The 19,717-nt window shown below is 48.3% G+C and overlaps 7 protein-coding genes across 7 annotated transcripts; 2 read left to right on the top strand and 5 right to left on the bottom strand.

Moving 5' to 3' along the window:
* Positions 1–905: 905 nt before the first annotated feature.
* On the bottom strand, positions 906–4,753 carry BDW43DRAFT_294049 (putative nuclear pore complex subunit Nup85). The gene is made up of 3 exons (XM_032043897.1): positions 2,147–4,753; positions 1,592–2,093; positions 906–1,539 (listed from the first exon to the last, which is right to left on the bottom strand). Exons 1-3 carry the CDS (start codon positions 4,547–4,549, stop codon positions 1,058–1,060), a joined length of 3,387 nt encoding a protein of 1,128 aa, XP_031894276.1. The 5' UTR covers positions 4,550–4,753; the 3' UTR covers positions 906–1,057.
* Positions 4,754–5,374: 621 nt separating this feature from the next.
* Positions 5,375–7,565, top strand: BDW43DRAFT_304600 (uncharacterized protein; the record flags this gene model as incomplete). Its single annotated transcript, XM_032045631.1, has 2 exons — positions 5,375–5,936; positions 6,469–7,565. 2 exons carry the CDS (start codon positions 5,375–5,377, stop codon positions 7,563–7,565), a joined length of 1,659 nt encoding a protein of 552 aa, XP_031894275.1.
* Positions 7,566–7,789: 224 nt separating this feature from the next.
* On the bottom strand, positions 7,790–8,403 carry BDW43DRAFT_316802 (RTA1 like protein-domain-containing protein; the record flags this gene model as incomplete). The annotated part of the gene is made up of 3 exons (XM_032048394.1): positions 7,790–8,005; positions 8,107–8,177; positions 8,229–8,403. 3 exons carry the CDS (start codon positions 8,401–8,403, stop codon positions 7,790–7,792), a joined length of 462 nt encoding a protein of 153 aa, XP_031894274.1.
* A 396-nt stretch (positions 8,404–8,799) lies between these two features.
* On the bottom strand, positions 8,800–10,590 carry BDW43DRAFT_245561 (NAD(P)-dependent alcohol dehydrogenase). Its single transcript, XM_032039730.1, has one exon. It carries the CDS (start codon positions 10,216–10,218, stop codon positions 9,100–9,102), a length of 1,119 nt encoding a protein of 372 aa, XP_031894273.1. The 5' UTR covers positions 10,219–10,590; the 3' UTR covers positions 8,800–9,099.
* A 27-nt stretch (positions 10,591–10,617) lies between these two features.
* BDW43DRAFT_245543 (uncharacterized protein) lies at positions 10,618–12,709 on the bottom strand. The gene is made up of 3 exons (XM_032039729.1): positions 12,439–12,709; positions 12,293–12,373; positions 10,618–12,239 (listed from the first exon to the last, which is right to left on the bottom strand). Exons 1-3 carry the CDS (start codon positions 12,616–12,618, stop codon positions 10,761–10,763), a joined length of 1,740 nt encoding a protein of 579 aa, XP_031894272.1. The 5' UTR covers positions 12,619–12,709; the 3' UTR covers positions 10,618–10,760.
* A 1,640-nt stretch (positions 12,710–14,349) lies between these two features.
* Positions 14,350–16,398, top strand: BDW43DRAFT_316799 (Leucine Rich Repeat domain protein; the record flags this gene model as incomplete). The annotated part of the gene is made up of 7 exons (XM_032048393.1): positions 14,350–14,365; positions 14,447–14,541; positions 14,610–14,744; positions 14,797–14,907; positions 14,969–15,093; positions 15,146–15,671; positions 15,727–16,398. 7 exons carry the CDS (start codon positions 14,350–14,352, stop codon positions 16,396–16,398), a joined length of 1,680 nt encoding a protein of 559 aa, XP_031894271.1.
* A 350-nt stretch (positions 16,399–16,748) lies between these two features.
* BDW43DRAFT_316798 (indoleamine 2,3-dioxygenase family protein) lies at positions 16,749–18,511 on the bottom strand (the record flags this gene model as incomplete). The annotated part of the gene is made up of 5 exons (XM_032048392.1): positions 16,749–16,973; positions 17,038–17,340; positions 17,402–17,562; positions 17,624–17,937; positions 18,018–18,511. The coding sequence occupies 5 exons, from the start codon at positions 18,509–18,511 to the stop codon at positions 16,749–16,751; spliced, it is 1,497 nt and encodes a 498-aa protein (XP_031894270.1).
* Positions 18,512–19,717: the final 1,206 nt, after the last annotated feature.

Here is a 19,717-nt window from a genome sequence, read left to right as displayed (position 1 = left end):
GTTTCAGTATATCCCTAACAAGAGCTCTCTTAGCCCAGACACCATGTATAATGCCAGATGTGATAGCAACCTATTGACCAAGTGCTCTCTGATGTTCCTATGCCGTGAATTAGCATCGGGCCAGTTGGAGCGGCAGATTCCTAGAACCTAGGTGTTAAGATTCGAATTGACTTATGAGCGCAGATAAATGACTGTCCCCCGTCTTTGCATGATTCACATCTGACCTGGCTTGACAGCTTAACGTGTGTATTTGTTTCTGTTACACTAGTTGAAGTCAGAAGCCGACTTTATATATATCTATACTGGCTCTTCTGCGCTAAATTGCCGAATAGTCGACAGATGAAGAAACATAGCGTCATCATTGATCCCCGTGTATTCCTTTATCCGCTTGTCGGCTGCCAGGAGGCAGTATGAACGGTTGGGTATATTGATGCATGATAGACTCAAAAATCTTAGTTGAAAATCTATATCGTGTGTTCTGCATTCGTCAATAAAAGAGCAGAGGGAAAAGCCTCGGTTTCGGAAATCTACCCAGAGACCGTTAAATAACTTTTGTCAGAGAATGCATTTCCCGAAAAGGGTCTTTCAGGAGGAGTTTGTATCTAGGTAGGTGACTAGATAGTAATCGTCGAAAAATCGAAAATGAACATGTGGGGGTATGACAAAATATCTTCTGGGATGACAATATTAAGAGTTGAAGACGTTTCTATACTACCACGTATAGCGTAATATCTCCCTATTCCCTCGTCACCAAACTAGGATATGATTCAATCTATTCCTATTCACTGGCCATGAGGTATGAATCTAATAAGTTACAATTTACTCTCAGCCCTGGCTATAGATGGCTAATGGCAGTACATTCCATTCTCGTTTAAATTTGCAATAGAAGGTAGCGTAGCTTATGTGGTGCATTTCGGCTCTTTTATATTCTTTATCTTAACGTCTCATACTAAACGCTAGTATCCCATTATACATAATACATTCAAGAAATGATACTGACCCGTCCTTTGAAAATTAAGCGCACATGCTAATGCTAGAACTTTTTATCAATCCCCGATTAGACCGACCCAAGAGCTCCGAAACTCAATCCCTTTGCCAGCCCCAGCCGCAGCATACGGATGATATCTTCTCCCTTGGCATCCTCTGGTACACCGGCACGCCAGTCCCACCCTCTCTCATGATATGCCGAGCGGGAGTCATCACCGGAACGAGGCACCAGCACGCCAGAGCTGACAGCAGATCCAGGCCCCGATCGGTTACGTGCGGATTCAATCATATCGCTACCGATGAACGAGAATGTGCTCGACGCTGTTAGTGAGGATACGGACTTTTTCAGAAGTGCGCGTGGAGAAGGTGGGAGAATGAAAGAGTCATCAGATGTTGAATTAGCGCCAGCTCGCTTGGAAGACTGATATTCGATGAGTGTGGAACGGAAACACTCCTCACATTGAGCGTAGACGCGAGACGTGACTGTTTCCAGATCTTCAATGGCGGACAGAACAGCGGACTGTTGAGACACAGAAAGAGTTGGGGTGGATTCTGAAATATTGGTTAGCAGTAGAGCGCTTTCAGCGTGAATGCCACAACTTACGGTTAAGGAACGGTAACACTTCCCCAAGCAGCGTTAATAACCCATCAACTTGCACTGCAGAGTCTCGGCCTGGGTCGTAGAGGCCACCGTAAATGCTGTCCGCAGCACTCGTGATAACTGCGACCAAGGCTTGAGCAGCTGCTCGCTGTCTGGCCAAGGGCTTGAACCGTGGCCGTTGCCCCTCTTGGAGACCAATAGCTTCGTCACGAGTCTCGTAGAATCGCCGCAGAGTAGCATACCCACTAAAGTAGAACTGAAGGATACCGGCAGCTTCTTCATCAACGGTAGCAACGGCAGAAAGGCATGCCTTAGGCTCCCTGACCAAAGAGTGAAGTTGTTCATCAAGATCTGCAGGTGCGGGGTACGCGCGAGACTGGACAAGACTGTACGAGATAAGAAGATCAACCACGGTTTTGACCTTACGTCGGTTGTGTGCTCGGGCATAACAGATCAAAGCGAGGCCATATTCATCGGACTTGGCAACGGTAAGGTCACCAAAACGCTGCAAGTAATCATCAGTACGCTGTTCTTCGTCAAGATGGGTTAATTGCTAACCTCCGAAACTCTTCTGCCTTCCTTCTCCAGACCCAGCTCAGAGCAAAGCAACACGGCCCTGTCCATTTGTTCCGCGGTGTCTAGCGGTAACTTGTCCAGTAGCTCTGACACGCTCTTCTGCATCTTTTCCTGGTTATCCAAGCGGCTTAGAACCTCTAGTGCCAATTCCCAACCCTTTCGGACACCATTTTCAATATTTCCTCGTTCAAACAATCCAGATGCGTAGCTGCTTAGAATATCGTCCTTGCCAACACGGCTCTTTGGCACTTTACCATCTTGACCATAAGAGAGAACCATTAGATCATTCGCGCTAAGACCTGTGAGTGGCTTATCCCCAGTTGCCGTACCTAACCAGCCACCAGCAGATGCAACTTCAGCCACAGCGGATGCAACGCAAAGCGACCATGTCTGAAGCAATTCCAACACACCATCAACGTTTCCTTCAAAGACGGAAGCCAGTCCGACCTCAAGGCTGCTGAGGGAGTTGATCCGGAAACCGCCACCATCAGATTCTGCATTTGTTGCACTGCTAAAAGCGCGATCAAGGCGACGAAGATAAGCATCTTCAGCGCTAGATGATGGGGGTTTAGATACCCGAGGACGGAGAAAATGGATGCTAGTACTGGCTCCAAGTCCGTTGCCTTGTGCTGAACTTTCGTCATCATCCTCTCCGTCCCACCAAACTGTCAAGCTGATAGTGGCCTCGACCCAGTCCTGTGCGCGATTCATAACAGCACCTGCATCGCCGAGGATTATGCGATACATAGATCTTAGGTTCTGGTAAATCGTCCATGGAACACGGCTTTCCGCCATGCGTGCAGACTGGGCAAAGGAGAACTCGGTCTTCGCACCCGTAGGTTTTAGTCCAAAGTTGATCGCCTGGAAACGATTGGGCGCGACTGGAGGCTCGGAGTCTTGCTGCTCACCTCCCTCAGCAAATTCTTCTAGATCTGCCACCGCTGCGAGCACACGTTTCCTATACATGGCCCACTCGGCCCCCTTAACATCCCAGTCACCGTGCTGAGTACCCGGACACGAGTCCAAAATTTGCAGGGCCTTATTGATACATTTCTGGATATTTTGTAACTGTGCTCCACGATATCCTGTTTGCGGCAACCCATCTTCCAATGCAGACCTGGCGTAGTTGAAATCTGAAGCGTGCAAGACACTCGCGGCCTCGGAAAAGTGACCGCGCAATACAGCGGCATTGAGAATTTCCCAAAAGTTCGAAGACGCAGTAGGATTCGGTTCATATTCTTTCAGTGCTCGCAGTTCGGCTGTTTGGGGATAATTTCTGTTAAGCCAATCAAGAAGTACCTTCGGTATAGGGATAGGCGCGCTTGCTCTCGGGTTGGTAGGCACAAGATTTCGCGGTGCAGCAAAGCCGAGGGGATTGTGAAACCCTCCTGGCGTCTCACTGGAAAGAGGAGGGTGGTGAAGCTGAAGTAATAAGGAACCCAGGAAGCTCGCTTTTATTACATTAGGGGCATGGTCGCCGGGGCCCACTTGTGCACTTGACGTCCGAGTCAGGCCCTCACGCTCCACATACGTTTCCCAAATATCTGTTAAATTACTGCAGACGTCTGCCAGAGTGGCCGAAAAGTCCACATCTTGATATTCAGCTTTCCGCGCCTCATCATACAAACGACATATTTCATCCTCCGTGTTGATTATAACGTCGCTTGGCTCTTCAACCGACGCAATATGCGATCTTGAGGCAAAGTTCCGCACAATTGACGGCATTGTAGAGTCTTTCTTAGGGGATAGTTTCGTTTTGCGCACAGGTGATTGATCCGCCCACTTCTCGTCGAGCTTAGGTCGCTTCGCATTGGATGGGTTAGAATAGATCGGTTTTCGTAAAGCGTTCGAGGTGGACGGTGGTAGCGCAGGTTTTCCAAACTGGGAGTCCAGGAAGCTCAGGCGATTACTGCCTCCAGTCGCGTCTCCTACATCCATTTCTTCTTCCTCCGGAGAGGTCTCCTCGTCCTCTGCATCTTCATCCATTTGCGATGAGGCAAAGTTATTCAAAGGCCCAATGTTGGTTGATTCACCGAACTGACTGTCATCTGTCACACTGAAAAGGGAAGGAGTAAAGGACTTCGCTGGCGCTACTTTCTTCCCCCGGGTTGCTGGATAATCGAAGGATGCAATAGAGGACCCGAAGATGCTGTCGTTTGGGTTGATGTTACCGGACTTTGTAAAAAGAGACCCGGGGGAGTCAAACTGCGATCTAGAGCTCATCTGAGAGCTTCCAAATACGGTGGACGGAGGAGGGCCACGCGGAGTAAAGGAGTTGGATGCCGACGGCGGACCACCCGCAGGGGTCTCAGATAAACTAAATAAGCTGCGAGATTTGTCCGGAGTCGAGGGAGGACTCGAATCGAAAGGGACCTTAAAGCTCATATTGGTTCTGCGCTGAGCTCAAGAGATTGGTTGGTGTAACGAGAGAATAAACAAATTATTGATTCTTAATAGATTCAGATCTGCAGAATCGAAAAGTTACTACCCCAGCTTGGGGCAGACAACTCGTGCAGGGCAGGCACCTAATCTCAGGCGCGCACGATTAGCGATCAATTCGCCGTAGGATAAACGGAAAATCAAGTTATGAAATCGGAATTGTCCACCCCAACATGTCAATTGTAAGTCCCTCACCGTCGCCAGTCCGCCCATCAACGCGCTCGGGTCTTGGCACAAGCTGCTATGTCATGTGATATCAGGTGACTTTAAAGTCACATGTGAAACTCAATGATCACGTGCGCTAAGGCCCCTTAGGGCAAGTCGTATTCGCTAGGCTAGCCTACCATTAGTTTGCCCAAGGCTCAATCCTATTCTGAGGGGACCAGCAATCGCCAAGAACATAGCCAGGATGCCTCTCCGGCTGATAATTGGATGACCGTCTAAAGATTTCCTGTTTAAGTTCATTCTTCTGACAACGATGATGATGATCAACGCTAAGCCTTGTGAATCTTGTATTAAGAGTCCAAATATATTCAGATGCTGGTGTCTGGAAAATGATCGGTCCATGGATATAAGATGATCGAAAACACCCCCTGAGCGCTAGGTACTATATTTCATGTGTTATAACTTCTCGTACTCATTCCCCATGTACAACAAGCAATTCACATCGGCACGATGAATCCGCCCAAGTCAATCTCCGATCATGAGTCTCTAGATGGGAGTCTTCTGAACTCCCGCGATAACTCTCGCCTCTACCATGTATATCATACTATGTTCCACCACGATTACACTGTGTTGTCTACCGACAAGACGCCCTTGTTCTATATAGACAACTCATCTTTCACCCCGAAAAAGCCGGATCTAACGTTTCATGCCGGCAATGATAAGAACGCGCCTGTTGTGGGAGTTTCAAAATTCTTACATTTCTCCCGACACATGAAATTAGGGCTGGGTGACCCACAGAATATCAACACCGTGGAGTGGGAGGACCTAGTCTCCCAGAATCTCAAGCATAACAAGTACCGCTGGCAAATGACTGTTCGAGGCGTCTCCGGGGCAGAAAGACGGGCGTTCATGTGGAAGAGAACGCACTCTGTTGCAGTCGAGGGCTCTTCAGCTTCTATATGGAGTAGCCGCAACTTCAAGCTGGTCGATGAGCAAACCGAGCAGATTGTTGCAATCTTTACAAGCAGCGCCTTCAAAAGCGTCAAGAAAAGTGGCAAACTTCAAATCAGTTCGAACTATGGCCAGGAATTTGACTTAATGGTTCTCATCACTGTACTTTCTTTGTACGAGAAACAAAGACGTCGCGAGAATAGCAGAAATGGTGGAGGTGGCGGCGGCGGCGGCGGGGGAGGCTAAACGGACTGATTTCTACTCTTCATCTTTTCTCTTTACTTCTTCTTCTTCTTCTTCTTCTTCTTCTTACGTTGAGATACCAAGCTCTTTCCAACTGTGTTGTTATGACTATGATATGATATCCTGGACTGTTTGACGATATACCTAAATTCTTGGCGCTTATTTGTGAATATGGTGATGACATAATCCACTTCCAATGGTTAAAGCCAACCTTAACTAGTAGGACTATCTAGTTGCCTAAGGAAAGCATTTCCTTTTTACTTCTCTTTCCTAGTCGGGGACTCGAATCCTCCATTACATTCCAGCAACCATCAACGCCCCAGGGTATGTCATTATAAGCGGTCATTGTGCAACAGCATCTGATGGCGCTACGAAGGCCCCATCGGAAGTCTCGCCATGGCTGTTTAGAATGCAAGCGGAGACGAGTCAAGGTATGTCTAAATTGATATGGATCCTATATTTTGATCACTTGGTCTGACCCTTCCAGTGCGATGAAACTCGACCAGTATGTTCCAACTGCTCCAAACGGCAGGCGGAATGTGAATACGACTCCGTTAATTTCCTCCTATGGACGAACGAGGCATCACATCGTTCAATGTCGGTCATATCCGAGTCTAAGGGACCTCAACTGCCAGAACCGACGCATGAATCTGCCAAAGATGACGCCGCTCACTCCCGCCCCAGTCTGAATCTGAACGATTTGGAGTTGATGATGCAATGGTGCAACTCAACGTACCAGGTCTTAACCCGAAACGAAAGGACTGATCCCGTCTGGCGTCTCCGTGTCCCCGAAGAAGCCCTGCTACACCCCCCTCTAATGCATGGGATCTTGGCTCTTTCGGCAGTTCACATCGCACGGACGAGGGACGACCATCGTCGTCCGGAATATATCAGCGCCGCTGTTGTCCACCAGAATGAGGCGTTGGCATCTTTCCGGGAGTTGCTCGATGACATCAATGACTCGAACGCGAAAGCCATGTTCGCCTTGTCAGGTGTAGTTGTTGTTTACGCCTTCGGGTTTCCCCATTTGACCGACTTGGAAGACCCATGGGCGTGCATTGACGAGTTCATTCAAGTTCTGGTGCTAGCGCGGGGCGTGCAGCAAGTGCTGAATCAAGCAACGCCGTCAATACAGTGCAGCGACTGGGCGATCCTCCTGCGCTTGGATGAATACATTGACTCTCTGCCAAAAGATGCCATTGCACCCCTAAAGCGGCTCCGCGAGCTAAATGCTTATTGCGGTGCCCGAGACCCAATGCACGATGTCGACATTTACAGTATTACTATTGATAACCTAACGGACATCACGGCTGCAGCTTATGGTGGCCTGTCTTCTATTACTGTTGCAGCAAGATGGGCAATCAAACTAAAGCCCAAGTTCGTAAACCTAGTCCGAGAACGCAGCCCTCTCGCACTGGTCATCCTAGCGCACCTATGTGTGCTCCTTTATCGTCTCAAGTTTGACTGGTGCATTGACCAGTGGGTACACAGTCTACCAAAGGCAGTATGGCGGAGTCTAGATGACCGCTGGAAACCATATGCTCAGTGGCCCATGGTAGAGATATTTGGACCAGGCTTCCGATTTCACATGGAAACAGGTTGAATCAACTAAACTCCACTCATCAAATTCTAAGTCAGTGGGCATATGACGCACCTGATAGAGTACTTTTCTAAGTGGTTGGGTGCCCTGTTTACAGCTCTTTTTGGTTATCATGGACCCGAATCTAGAATGAAGACTTATCTAACGTTCACATGCTATCCAACGCATTGAACAGGCAAGCAAGGCTCACAGACTTCTAGATCCCCTTCATAGCCATTAGTCGCTCCTCACCTGACGCAAGAGACAATTGAATTCTCTTTGGTGGATGAGTGGATGATTAGAAACACGACGGTTACCAAAAACATAAGAAGTCCATCGTACACGTAGATGAAAACTTCGTTCCGGAGCAGGAAGCCCTCCGAGCCTTGGATATACTCTGCAACTGGAAAGCTGGACCGGATCAGAATCAGAATGCTCGAGAAGTGCAATGTGAACATATGCTTCTGTCAGGTAACGTTATCATCAGCGGATTCTAAGGTAAGACGTCTAGCTATTCTTCTCTGAAACACGAGTGCGCTGACGAGGAAAACCCGAAGAAAACTACCTGTACGAATAGACCGCCCAGATTGATGTTTCCACCTGTGCTCTTGGAGCTCTGCACTATTACACCCGCACCTGTCGTCGTCAGCGACTGGTGGTTTACTCCACTCTTCTGACAAGGCTCACCTGATGCCTGCATCAGGAAGCTGAGAATATCTCCTGTGATGAAAATCTTCGTTATCCAAGTCACCCGAATTGTTGCCAATTTCTGTCCTTTCATCAGGTGGATGATCCGGCCCAACCCCATGTATATACTAGCGGCATAAAGCGCGCGTGCGACGAGCAGCAGGGTGCTCTGCATTATGTATGGGCCGATTGTCCAATCTGGAGATTCATTTGCCGACAGAACACGTCCTATGTATCCCACCGACTCAACTGACAAGGTCAGATATCGCATGGCTCTAGATTGAAAGCAGGAAAACTCACGTCCCAGTTACCAGCGGGATGAAGAACCATGTTTTGGTTCTTAGTAGGTGACATGTATGAAGAATGGAGACAATGAAAAATAGGGCCGCAAACAATACGCCTGCTGCCTTGGAGGGATAGTAGTGATAGGCGATCCAGCCTCCATTCTCTGACCCTACCATGTTTTGATAACTGTACAGAGGATCGAAGCGTTATAGCCCAGAAAGACAGGGAAAATAACCAGGCCCTATAACCGACTAAAACAAAAGAATCTCCTCATCACTACCTTATTATGCACTATAAGAAGATCCACAGTCCTCCCTCATATATCTTGTACCTTTCTCCAAAACAGGTTGAACCCTAGACTCCGGGCTTGCATGCTCCTCCATGCTCCTCCTACAAGTTAAAATGGTCCAATAATAATGAATGGTATTACTGAAAAAGGATGCATTACTTCGTACCGGCCACAGTCTTATCGTGAGATAGCAAGACATGATATGAGAGACGTATCCTAGAGAAATATCGGTGATTCAACCTGTCCTACCAGGCTATCGTAAAATTAATACACAAGATAGAAATTTATGCTCACCTTTTACAACTTTGCTTGCTTCCCTGTCTCATTAGTTAACACATATCGATACCGCGCCTTGCCAGCATCCATATCAGCCAAAGCGGCATTGACATCCTCCATTGGCCTCTTCTGAATCCACGGTAACACACGCCTCTCAGCAGCCAACTGTAGCATCAACCGAATATCTTCTGGCGACCCAATATTCGACCCAGTAACCTTCACGCCCTTCTGAATCAAGGACCAAGCCGTCAACTGCGGAAGTGGCTTCTCGGGCGCCCCAACCTGCACAAACGTACCATCCACCTTGAGCAACCGCAGATACTGTGTCAACGGCATATCCGGCGCATCCACTGTACAGATAATCAAATCCAGCGAGCGCGAATGCGTCCTCGCCCACTCCTTCTCCTCGCCCGTAGCAATAAATGCATCTGCCCCAAGTCCTTCAATCGCATCTTTCCGTTTACTCGACGTCCGCGAGATCGCAACCACCCAATTACACTCCAGCGCCCGAGCAAACAAAATTCCCAAATGCCCCAGTCCCCCGATCCCCACGATCCCGATCGATTTCCCAGGCCCAGCCCCGTACTTCCTCAACGGCGCAAAAACAGTCACCCCACCGCAGAGCAGCGGTGCCGCCTCGGCCGAGGGCAACGAGTCGGGAATCTTGAACGCAAAATGCGCCGGGCCCCGCCATCGCGTCGCAAAGCCTCCGTGTGCTTTGCTCTTGTCGGCGTATCGCGAATTATACGTCCCCGTGATCCGGGGGCAGTAGTTCTCCTGTCCGTCTGCACAGGCGGAGCAGTCCGCTCGCAGACAGGCCATGCTCTGCGCGCCGATCCCGACACGATCCCCGACTCGGATATCCCGTGATGCTGGTGATGATGTGAGCGTCCCCACGCCCGAGCCGATTCGGGTCACTGTGCCGATGATTTCGTGGCCGACTACGCAGGGGTAGTCTGATAGGCCCCAGCCTGAGCGAAGCGTGTGGATGTCTGTTCCGCATATGCCGCAGTGGGAAATTGCGACTTCGATGTCGGTTTCTGCGAATGGTTTGGGGTTGAACGTTGTGAACGTTAGGGGGCTTGTCGCATTGTGCGCGACCCAGCCTTTGAATACGTCTGGCGTTGTTGATGAGGACATCGTTTGAAGGTATGTTTGGGGACTTAGGGTAAGAGAAGCTTTGGATGCCGTTCTGCTAATTATTAAGACCTCTATGGTTGCTTACGCCGGTGCAGTTGGCCGTATGTGTCGTTGAACTAATCGACTTGTTGATAATGACAGGTAGTGGTTTGATGTTCAGCTAACGGTCGAATGCGATCACAGAAGCAGATAGATCTTTCACATGGTGTAGGGAGGGAAGTATACATACAGTACATCAACTAAAAGGAGCGTCGGCTACTAAGTGGAGGTCAAGTCCAAGGGTGGGCCGAATCAGGAGTTGCCGAGGTTGCGGGATTTCCCCATGAACACTGTACGTAGATCACAGCATGTCAATCCAATCCATTAGATGTATTATGATTAAACGAGTACTAGTGTTTGATGGTAGAAGAATTCCCATACGCCAGATCAGGTCAGGTCAGGTCGTGACGATCGTACAGCTAACAGGCAGCAAGCAGAGAGTATATACACTAGAGGGTATCAAACAAATCATATCCTAAACACATTGGCTTACAATAGCTTGTTTACCGGGTTGCCATCCCCATCAGCTCGCCGAGCTCATCATGGGTCAGAGTGCTTCTTCGTCGATCCTGGCTTCCTTTGGAATCTTTTGCTGCGCGGCCTCTCTTACGGCTCTCGCCTTCTTTGCGGGCTTGTTCTGCAGCGCGGGCTTCGCTTTCGGCGGCAGCTAGTTTCTGTGAGACACTCATACGAGTCTGGGAACTAGGACCTTGTTCCTTTGTCAGACCTGGCTTTCTCGGCTCACGTGGTCTGCTACTCTGGCTGGTTGCCTGACACCACGTCTTGGTCTCCGGTCTCCTTCTCGAGGATCTGCGCGTCACTGTCTCAGACTGATGTGCTTTTATTGGCAACGTATCATCTTCACCGCTGGGTTCACAGGGTGACCCTTGAAGCCCGGGTGTAAAAGACACCTTTCGTGGCAATCGTGCAGGTCGAACATTGTCGTTTCGTTCTTTCAGCGCACGGTCGGCACTCTTCTGTGACCTTTCCTCGCGTGTCGGTGGCTGTGTTTCAGTACGAGTTAGGGGCGGTTCGACACTCTCCTGGGTGGGCTTATCTGCGGCTTCTTCTTCCTCTTCAGCCTCTTGATCCTCATAAATCGGTGATTTGATCTGCGTCTCTTCCTCATCGGCCGTTCCAAGATCATGAGCCGAGTCTACGCTAAGGTCGAGTCTCATTCCCATGCGCAACTCCTCCGCTTGCACTGAACCACCACCATCGGCGATTCGTTTATGCCACCCATCCATCATTGTAACAGCCTGTTTCCACCTGCTCTCCATCTTCTCCCAGCTTTCCCGTAGCCGCTTAATCTCTTCATCGCGCACCTCGACTTCTTCGAGCGGTACGAAAGAGGGGTTGGTAAGCAGTGTTCTCAGATGCTCAAGCACCCTATCCATCTGGTTCGACAGATCTTCGCAGGAAGTCGGAAACGTAGTCACAGGGCCGTGTGATGATTTCTGAGCTCCTACGCTTGCGCCGTCGGTGTACTCTTCACCTTCCCCATTCTGTGGCAAGCCTTGCAAGTCCTTCAAAGTTTGGACAGTGTTCCGCGCAAGCATGATCAGGGTATCATTCTCGTCGCTTAGATTCTGGCACAACTCCGTCAGGAAATCGTTCGTTTCCTGCTTGAGACTGTAGCCTGAGTCGTTAACGTTTTCGCCGCCCGACATATGCTTCGCTTTAGATGATCGATCGACTGCAGGGTTTATGTTAATGGTTGTTACACCTAGCCCTTCCCGTTTTCCTCTCTGGCGTTCAGCTAGGTGGGATTTCAGTCTTTGCATCTCCATGTCACGCTTGCGGATATCGTTGGCGCACTGAGCCCGAACTTGTTGAATCGTGGTTTTCATACGCTGCACTTGATCTTTCATTTGTCTCACTGTAGCGTCTGCACTCGCTGCGTTGGCTTTCTGGGCACGTTCTTGCGCTTCCGCTAAAGCGACCGATCGAGTCAATTCGGATGCCTTCGCCTTGAGTTTCTCCTGTAATGTAGTCTTAGCCTCTTGTAGACTCCTTCGATACCACGAAAACATACAATCTCCAGTGTCTTTTCAGAATCCTCCGCTCGCAAGGTCCGGATCGTAGTAGCTAGGTTCTCTCGGTGCTCGGCTTCGCGCTGTGCAGTCCTAGTAAGAATAGACCATATAAAAGGAGTAACTAGTCACTAGAGGCTCAACCTACATCTCTCCTCAAAACTAAGTCATTCACCAGGTTGATGACCCGCGCCATTGTAGCACCCGCGCCACCCTCCTCATTCTCCGGCTGGGCGAAATCGATGGGCCTGCCGCTCTTCAGCAGCCCCCGGGCAAGTAGCACATTATTGATATAGTTTGATGCCGCCTGCAAATTATGCGGCTCCATGCTTGCCTGCAAGCTGTCGGCCTGATCGTGAATGAACTGGCGGGGATCTGGGCGACTGATGTGAGAATTAAGAGCGTTTCGCAAAGAGGGCCCGACCGTTTTTTTCACTGGCAAGAATTCCGAATGGGGAAGAATGTAAACACCGCCATTCGTGCGGTGGGCGGCACGCACCATGTGTGCTGTCGCATGATCGTCAACACTTGGTTGCCAGGCAGCAATTCCTTGCCCTACAAACGTTGATCTACTGTACATTTCCAACTACACAGCCCAAAATGGACGACTTTTTAGTCCGTTACCTTTTGCTTGAATATTATTTCTGTTTTAGCGGCATTCTACACCACTACAAGAGCATATTATGCTTAGTTATCCCGATACCACAGCGTCGTTCCCTTATTTCTTAGGAGTTGTCTGGACTCTGTACAGCAAGTATGATAACTAGTCTGGGCAGTCACCGACGGTAGATTTGGAGGGAACAAATATATTACAAACCACAACATGTACTCAGATCCAAGCAAGGTCTGGTCTCCGTTCTATTCTTGCTCTTCTTTTTCTTTCTTCCCCCTGGTTCCCTTTTCTCTCCCATAATCTCATTCATAATGTATGTCTATTTGGCGAGCACATCACTCAATCACCGCCATTCACCTATCAGAAAGCCCATGGCTATGCTCTAAGTCAGTTGAGTCGGGCTTGTCTAAGCTTCATCGTCAATATCAAGGAAGTTTAGCAGTGTTTTCTTTTAGACGTCATGTGAGAGCAGCCATGTTCAGTGAGCAGATCCTCGAACTAGGATAACAGTCGTTGAGCCGTAGCCACAATCAAGTCCCAATATGATCTAGATTGCTTCCTCTCGATCCGTTCTCGGACTATGAGGATTTCTGTCAAGTGTACGAGGGTTCTACTAGTAGTAACTGATCTACTTCTATATACTTTTGGTTAGACATAGCGCCAGATGTCATCCCAATCGATTACATATCTACAAGCGGTTGTTTTCATGACTAAAAGAGTCTAATAAAAATATACGGAGTATTTGAATCAAAAATAATGGATCCTGGAAGATTTGAGGTTAGAATACCATGTTATTGCCCCTAACCAGACTGTGTCTAAGTAGGGCAAAGGAAACAGTGGCATTACCTTTGTCGAAGAGGTTAGCTGACAACTGAATCTGCCCTTCTAGACCGACCGATGACGGCTTACTAGAGAAAGGATGCAGAAGACATGCGTTCGCGCCAAGTTGTGTCTATTGGTGAATTTGTCACTCTATCCATCTTCTACTACGAACACTGTCAACCACATAGGCATCCTGATAGGAGGTATGTACAGAGTACATATAGCTCACAACGTATTGCCGTGCCACTATACATCTCAACACAGAGAGTCATGGGTTCGAAAGCGATCATTGGCCCGAAGGCGTTTGGAATGGGTGTCAATATCTCTTAAGACCAATCGAATACGAGGTTTCATGCATGTGCAAGGCTACCCTAGTATAATAATGCAACTAACCAAGTTATACTTGAGGAGAAGAAGAAGAAGCCATCTATCAATAATTGATGATAGGATGGAGTAGATTCACGCTGGTTGCCTCAGTGGAGCCCCAGGCCCCACTCCTACCTTATTAGGCCTAGCGGGAAGTGCTTTGGTCTTTTTAGCAATTCCTAATTAAAGACATCACGTCCAGTCGCGTCGTTCTATCTCCTCACAGCATGGAGCCTTTATTGTAACCAAAGCATTGGCATGACGGGCTCTCAAGGTGAGTCTGAAACTCTAACCCACTTCTTAATTAAAGAGCCCGACGCTACTTACGGTGAGCTTAAATCTAACGGGGCTACAGGTATAGCGCGTGGCGAAGCAGCTGCGTTGCAACAGCGTGGCCAACAACTATACCAGGCGGACAGGTTTCAAGCTGCCCTGGACGCTTTCACGGAGGTATGGCGAGCCAATCTCATAACGGCCCCCAAGTCTGTCGAGTCTAACTAAAATAATTGATGCCTTAGGCATTAAACATGAAAGATGCCGATCATCTTGGTATACTTGATAATCGTGCTGCCACTTACACTAAACTCGGTCAATATGATCGGGCGCTCAAAGATGCGAGGCAAATGATCAAAAAAGACAAACAGGATGAGCGAGTAAGTAATTATCGTGAAATGAGCTCCGTACCCCGATGCTAATCTGGATCAGGGATATCTTCGCTGTGCGAAGAGTCTTTTCTTAGACGGCAAATATGACAAGGCTGTGGAAGTCTACGCATATGCGCTGAAGACTTTGCCTAGTAGTCACCCGCGTCGTGAGGTCAGTGCTACTTTTCAGTGGATATTGGACCTCATCGCTACAGCTTTGCTGACCCGCGTAGCTCGTAGAACGACTGCACAACAAGCTTCGAGATAAAATGGCTGCTAAATGTCGTGACCCCTTCAGTATACTTCCTTTGGAAATAGCAGCCATGGTGTTAAATCATTTCGACTTTAAGCAGATTGTGTATGTGGCTCAGGTGGCCCGCTTATATCCCCTTCTAACTGTCATCTCTAAGGGCCATCCTCCGCGTGTCAAAACAATGGAACAACTTCCTCTCCTCAATGAGATACTTATGGATGCGAGTTGACCTGTCCGGCGCTCGGTGCAAAATCCATTGGTTCTCGGTCCGGGCTTATATCCGACGGTCTAAATCTATGCTAACCCATGCCATTGTAAAGAATTTATCTGCTGGCTCCTCAGAAAGAGTCCTTGGATTCTTGAGCAGATGTCCAAAATTGGAATACTTGGAAGTATGGACGCCATTTGCCTGTCAGGCCTTTTACGATATGTTCAAAGGCTCTAAACGCATGAAAACACTGGTAATATCAGGACAGATGCCGGTACCACAAGAATACCTTGCGAAATTCCTTGCAAGCTTGCCTCTCCTTGAGTACATAAAGATACACAAATCCCGAACTTCGCTATCATCAAAGGTGCAATGGCCCCCAGAACTCCCCCATTTACGGAGCATAATTCTTGGCACAACAGAAGGATCATGGTTAAATGGGCATACATCTGCCCTACATATCCCTCGTAAACAAGTACGGTACCCCTATTGTCCACCCTTTTTGCGCCATGATCTCACTGACCTTGCAGCCTTCAATCCCCTATTCCATCGCCAACCTCGAAGAGCTGTGCCTCAACTCGGATCCTGATGTCTTTTTCCCTTACCCTCCCTCTTTCAATCCATTAGATCTCACGCGGCTACGACGACTGGATCTCAGCGGCATATACATCAGTGACGAATTTGCTCTGCCCCCTAGCCTTGAATACCTGCGCATATGCGGGGGTGCCGCAACTGATGAATTTCCGTTTTCTAATCAACGCCCCGTTGAGTTTCACAAACTCAGCACCATCATGTTTGTTGATGTGCCTTGGGTCTCGAACAATACCATGCTCATCTTTCTTTTGGAAGCCAAAGCCCCCTTAAAAGTGCTCCATGTTGAGAGCTGTTTCCGAATACGTGGGACTGCATTTTGGGATAGTCTATGCGAACATGCCAATGAGTTAACAGAACTTAATGTTTCCAGTGTTCTTGGTATCAATGATACCTTTTCGAGCCGGATTATTGAGGAGATGTCGGCTTTGAAAGTCATAAATGTGTCTTACACTGACATAACTGGCATTTCTATTAAAAAGTTTGCCGATGCGCGAGCCTCTAAGGCCAATGTGATGAAGGTCGAGCGAATTTACGCAAAAGGCTGCGAACATGTTTCATCGGACGCTGTCGCATATGGTCGGACAAGTGGCATTGAGATAATCATTTGATTTGACGAGAGATCAAGACTGCTACAAGACATATCACCTCAAAACATAAAGTTGTTCTGGCGACAGCTTGTTCTCAACCAGGCAGGCCTATTCTACGCAATCGAGCGCTTTTTTTTAAAAAAAAAACCGTAGAGACTAGATTTCCCGACGATTGATGACTAGACATGCTACAGATCGCCATACAATAGCATACAAAACGTAATAATATGACCTTGTAGCGATACAAGGTTTGACTAACGGGCACATTTTTGTTTACAGATCACAAAGCGAAATCGCCTTTCTTTTCTTTGAAATATTCCAAATTCTAGGTCATTTGCATGTCAAGAAATATCAAAAGCAATCACTGCCGATCAATAACCATTTCCTCTCTCCTTACACCACTTCTCGACCTCCTTGGCCAACTTATCCTTCTGGTCACGGACCATCTCTATCATAGGCTCAACCTGCTTCTGGAAAGAAGCATCATATCCAGTCAAGCCATTGGCCACGTTCTCCGAGTCCTTCTGCGGAGCAAGATAAGTATCGTAAATTACAATCATCATATCCATAACAGCAGAGAGCTGATTAGGGAGCCACTGTAACTATCTATTAGCCATTCGTCTATCCCTATACTCGAGTAGCACCAAAGGTAGAACATACCGTAACAATAGGACTACCACCGGTAGCGGTGGGATGCGGCGTACGCCGAATGATATACTCACGGGCGAACAGCCAATGACGCCAGCGGAAGCTCCGGACGTGGTTCAATGTCTTCAAGAAGAGAATAGCAGTCTCGGTATCCTTGACAACGAAGTCGCGGACGCCCACCTCTGCTGCCTTGGAGTTCATGTAGGCGAGGAACTCGCGATGAGGGAGGGGTCGGTAGGCGCGGAATTCGTGTAGAATCTTGGTGAGCGGCGTGGAAGGCATAGGGATTTGGCAGAGGTGGTCAAGGAGGGGGATCTAGTTGAGTTAATTTGGGCTTCGATAGGCTAGGGTGTGAAGGGGGTTACAGGTGACATACAATGCTGTCGTTAGCGCCACTTTCGCCACGGAAGTTGAGTGGCTTGTTGTCTAGGACGCCTTCATAGACTACACCGTTGGGGAACATGGACTGGTTGGTGATGCCAAAGATGAATACCCGGAAGGAGAGGTATTCGCTGGGTTTGGAGTTGGCCCACATATCTGGGAATGCGTTAGATTAGGGTGTGCGTGGTCTACGTGAAATATCATGGGGGGCGCTTACCTTCCATGCAAGCTTCGATCTTCTCCATGGCGGTAAGGATCTCTCTGAAGCCGTCGTTGACTTCGGTTCGAGAACCGCCTTGTTCAATGGTGTCGACTACCCGGAGAGCTCCGCTGATTAGGCCACCGGACTCCTTGACCATGTCGATATGGGTCAAGATAAATCCAGCCTCAGAAGACTTGGGGTTAAGGCCACGCTCGAAGGCTCGGACCAGACGGAGGTTGTCATAGATTAGACCCTTTGCAGGATCGGCAAGGGTGTAGTTAAAAAGAGAGTATGCGGCAGCATAGGACATAAAGGGTGGGATGTCCAACCTAATGAGGATCAGTTAGTATGACCTTACGTGTAGTATATAGTTTCAGTAAACCCCCTAATAGCTAGTGGTGTAACATACAGCTGAGCACAGCGATACATAGGGCAAGCAATAGCCCTAGGAAGCACGTCGCGTCCCAGACCATAACCTTGGTCAGGTGTCTTGCACCAGCTCTCCCAGCATGGCTCAAGTAGGTATGAAGATGCGAGAAAAGAGTAGTCCCGGAACACAGCAGTGACAGCATATAAGTCTGGGGAGCCATCAGCAGTGACCAGCTTGTCGACTTCGGCGGTCAGGTCAGGAAGCTCCGCCAGGACAGCAGGACCCAGTTCATAGGTGGCGAGGAGACCAGGGGTACCATCTGCCTTCTCCACAGGGAGACGCTCAAGCAAGGACATTAAGGGTTGAAAAACGTCAGGCAGCCGGGTAGGGGACATGATGAAGGGTAAGAAGCCAGTAGAGGTAGTGATAGTGAAGGGGTCCAAGGACTTAGGCAAAGTCGCCGGGTCATCGTGGATATGGGGGAAGCGCTTCACAGTGGTGGAAGACGTTGGAGGGGCCTTAATTTGTGTCATCTTGGAAGAAGTAGGAAGAAACCTAAGAGGACTTGTGTGTGTACGAAGATGATGAAGTGAAGAGAAGATAGGAAGTCGCTTTTAAAGGCACAGAACCAACCCAAAGAACAAGTAAGAATAACAAAGGAAAAGGGAACCCCTAACAAGATGCTCGCAACCTATTGTGACCTGGTAAGCAAGGATGAGTGAATGAGATTTGGGCGGGAAAGGAGGCGATTCTTATAACATCCAGAGGCCGGTATCAATTCCGGCCTCGATGGCACTATTACCAAAAGGATGTGAAAAACGCGTGGAGACCTGTTTCTGGCCCGTATTGCCGTGATAACATGACTGATAAGCATTGTGAGTTGGGATATTGAGGTTTCCTTGTAATATCTGATGAGAACACCACCCCTTCTGTCTCTATCTTCATTCTTGAAGGCATATACAATGGAGCTATATAGATTCTTGGCATAAAGGGCAAGGCAGGATCACGGGGACACGCTAGGCCCAAAATAGCAGTGTATAAACTCTACGACAATGACAACTTCTCTTGCCCTAAGTGCCTGCAAGCCTCTCAAATAGTTATATTGATCTATAGTGTACTTCAGCCAGTCATTGCTTATCTGAGACTGCTCAGAACAAAGCATTTCCCTTCTGTACTTGCTGTGAACGCAAGTGCATAGTGAATTGTCCACTCTATATTTCACCCTCTGCCAAGAACATTTTGCTCCACATAGACCCATTCATTCGCCAGGAAGTCCGGATCAAGGCCAAATTAGCCTTTGTTAGTGGCATGAGGCCGGAATTCGGCCGGCCTCCGATAATAGCCGACCATCCTTTATCTATGGTCTTCTGTATACAGTTGCAACACTTTGTACTACATTAGAGTGAAGCCATTCAAGTGTTTAATGTCGGCATAGGGAGGCATCAAGCCACATGACAGTGTCGCTTTATCTATCATTGTTTCTATATAAGCGATTGGGCTGTTTCGTCTATCCTCTTTTTAAAATCACCTGTCAAATAAATTGGACTTTGATGTATGGCCGCACTTAAAATGAGGCCCATATAGGTCTCTAGGCAACTAAACCCGTCACAATTTGGAGCTTCATCATATTTTTAATCCCCTAATCTATTGTCTAGCTGCACTAGTTACATTTGAAATGTAAAGTTGTACTATAGTGCTCCGTGCATCTAAGGGTTGTTAAAACTGCAATGGAAATTGCA

This window comes from Aspergillus alliaceus (genome assembly GCF_009176365.1).
Source record: "Aspergillus alliaceus strain CBS 536.65 unplaced genomic scaffold BDW43scaffold_85, whole genome shotgun sequence".
In the NCBI taxonomy this organism is placed as follows: Eukaryota; Fungi; Ascomycota; class Eurotiomycetes; order Eurotiales; family Aspergillaceae; genus Aspergillus; species Aspergillus alliaceus.
The sequence above is the reverse complement of the archived record's forward strand: the minus strand, read 5'-3'. Positions and strand labels throughout refer to the sequence as shown.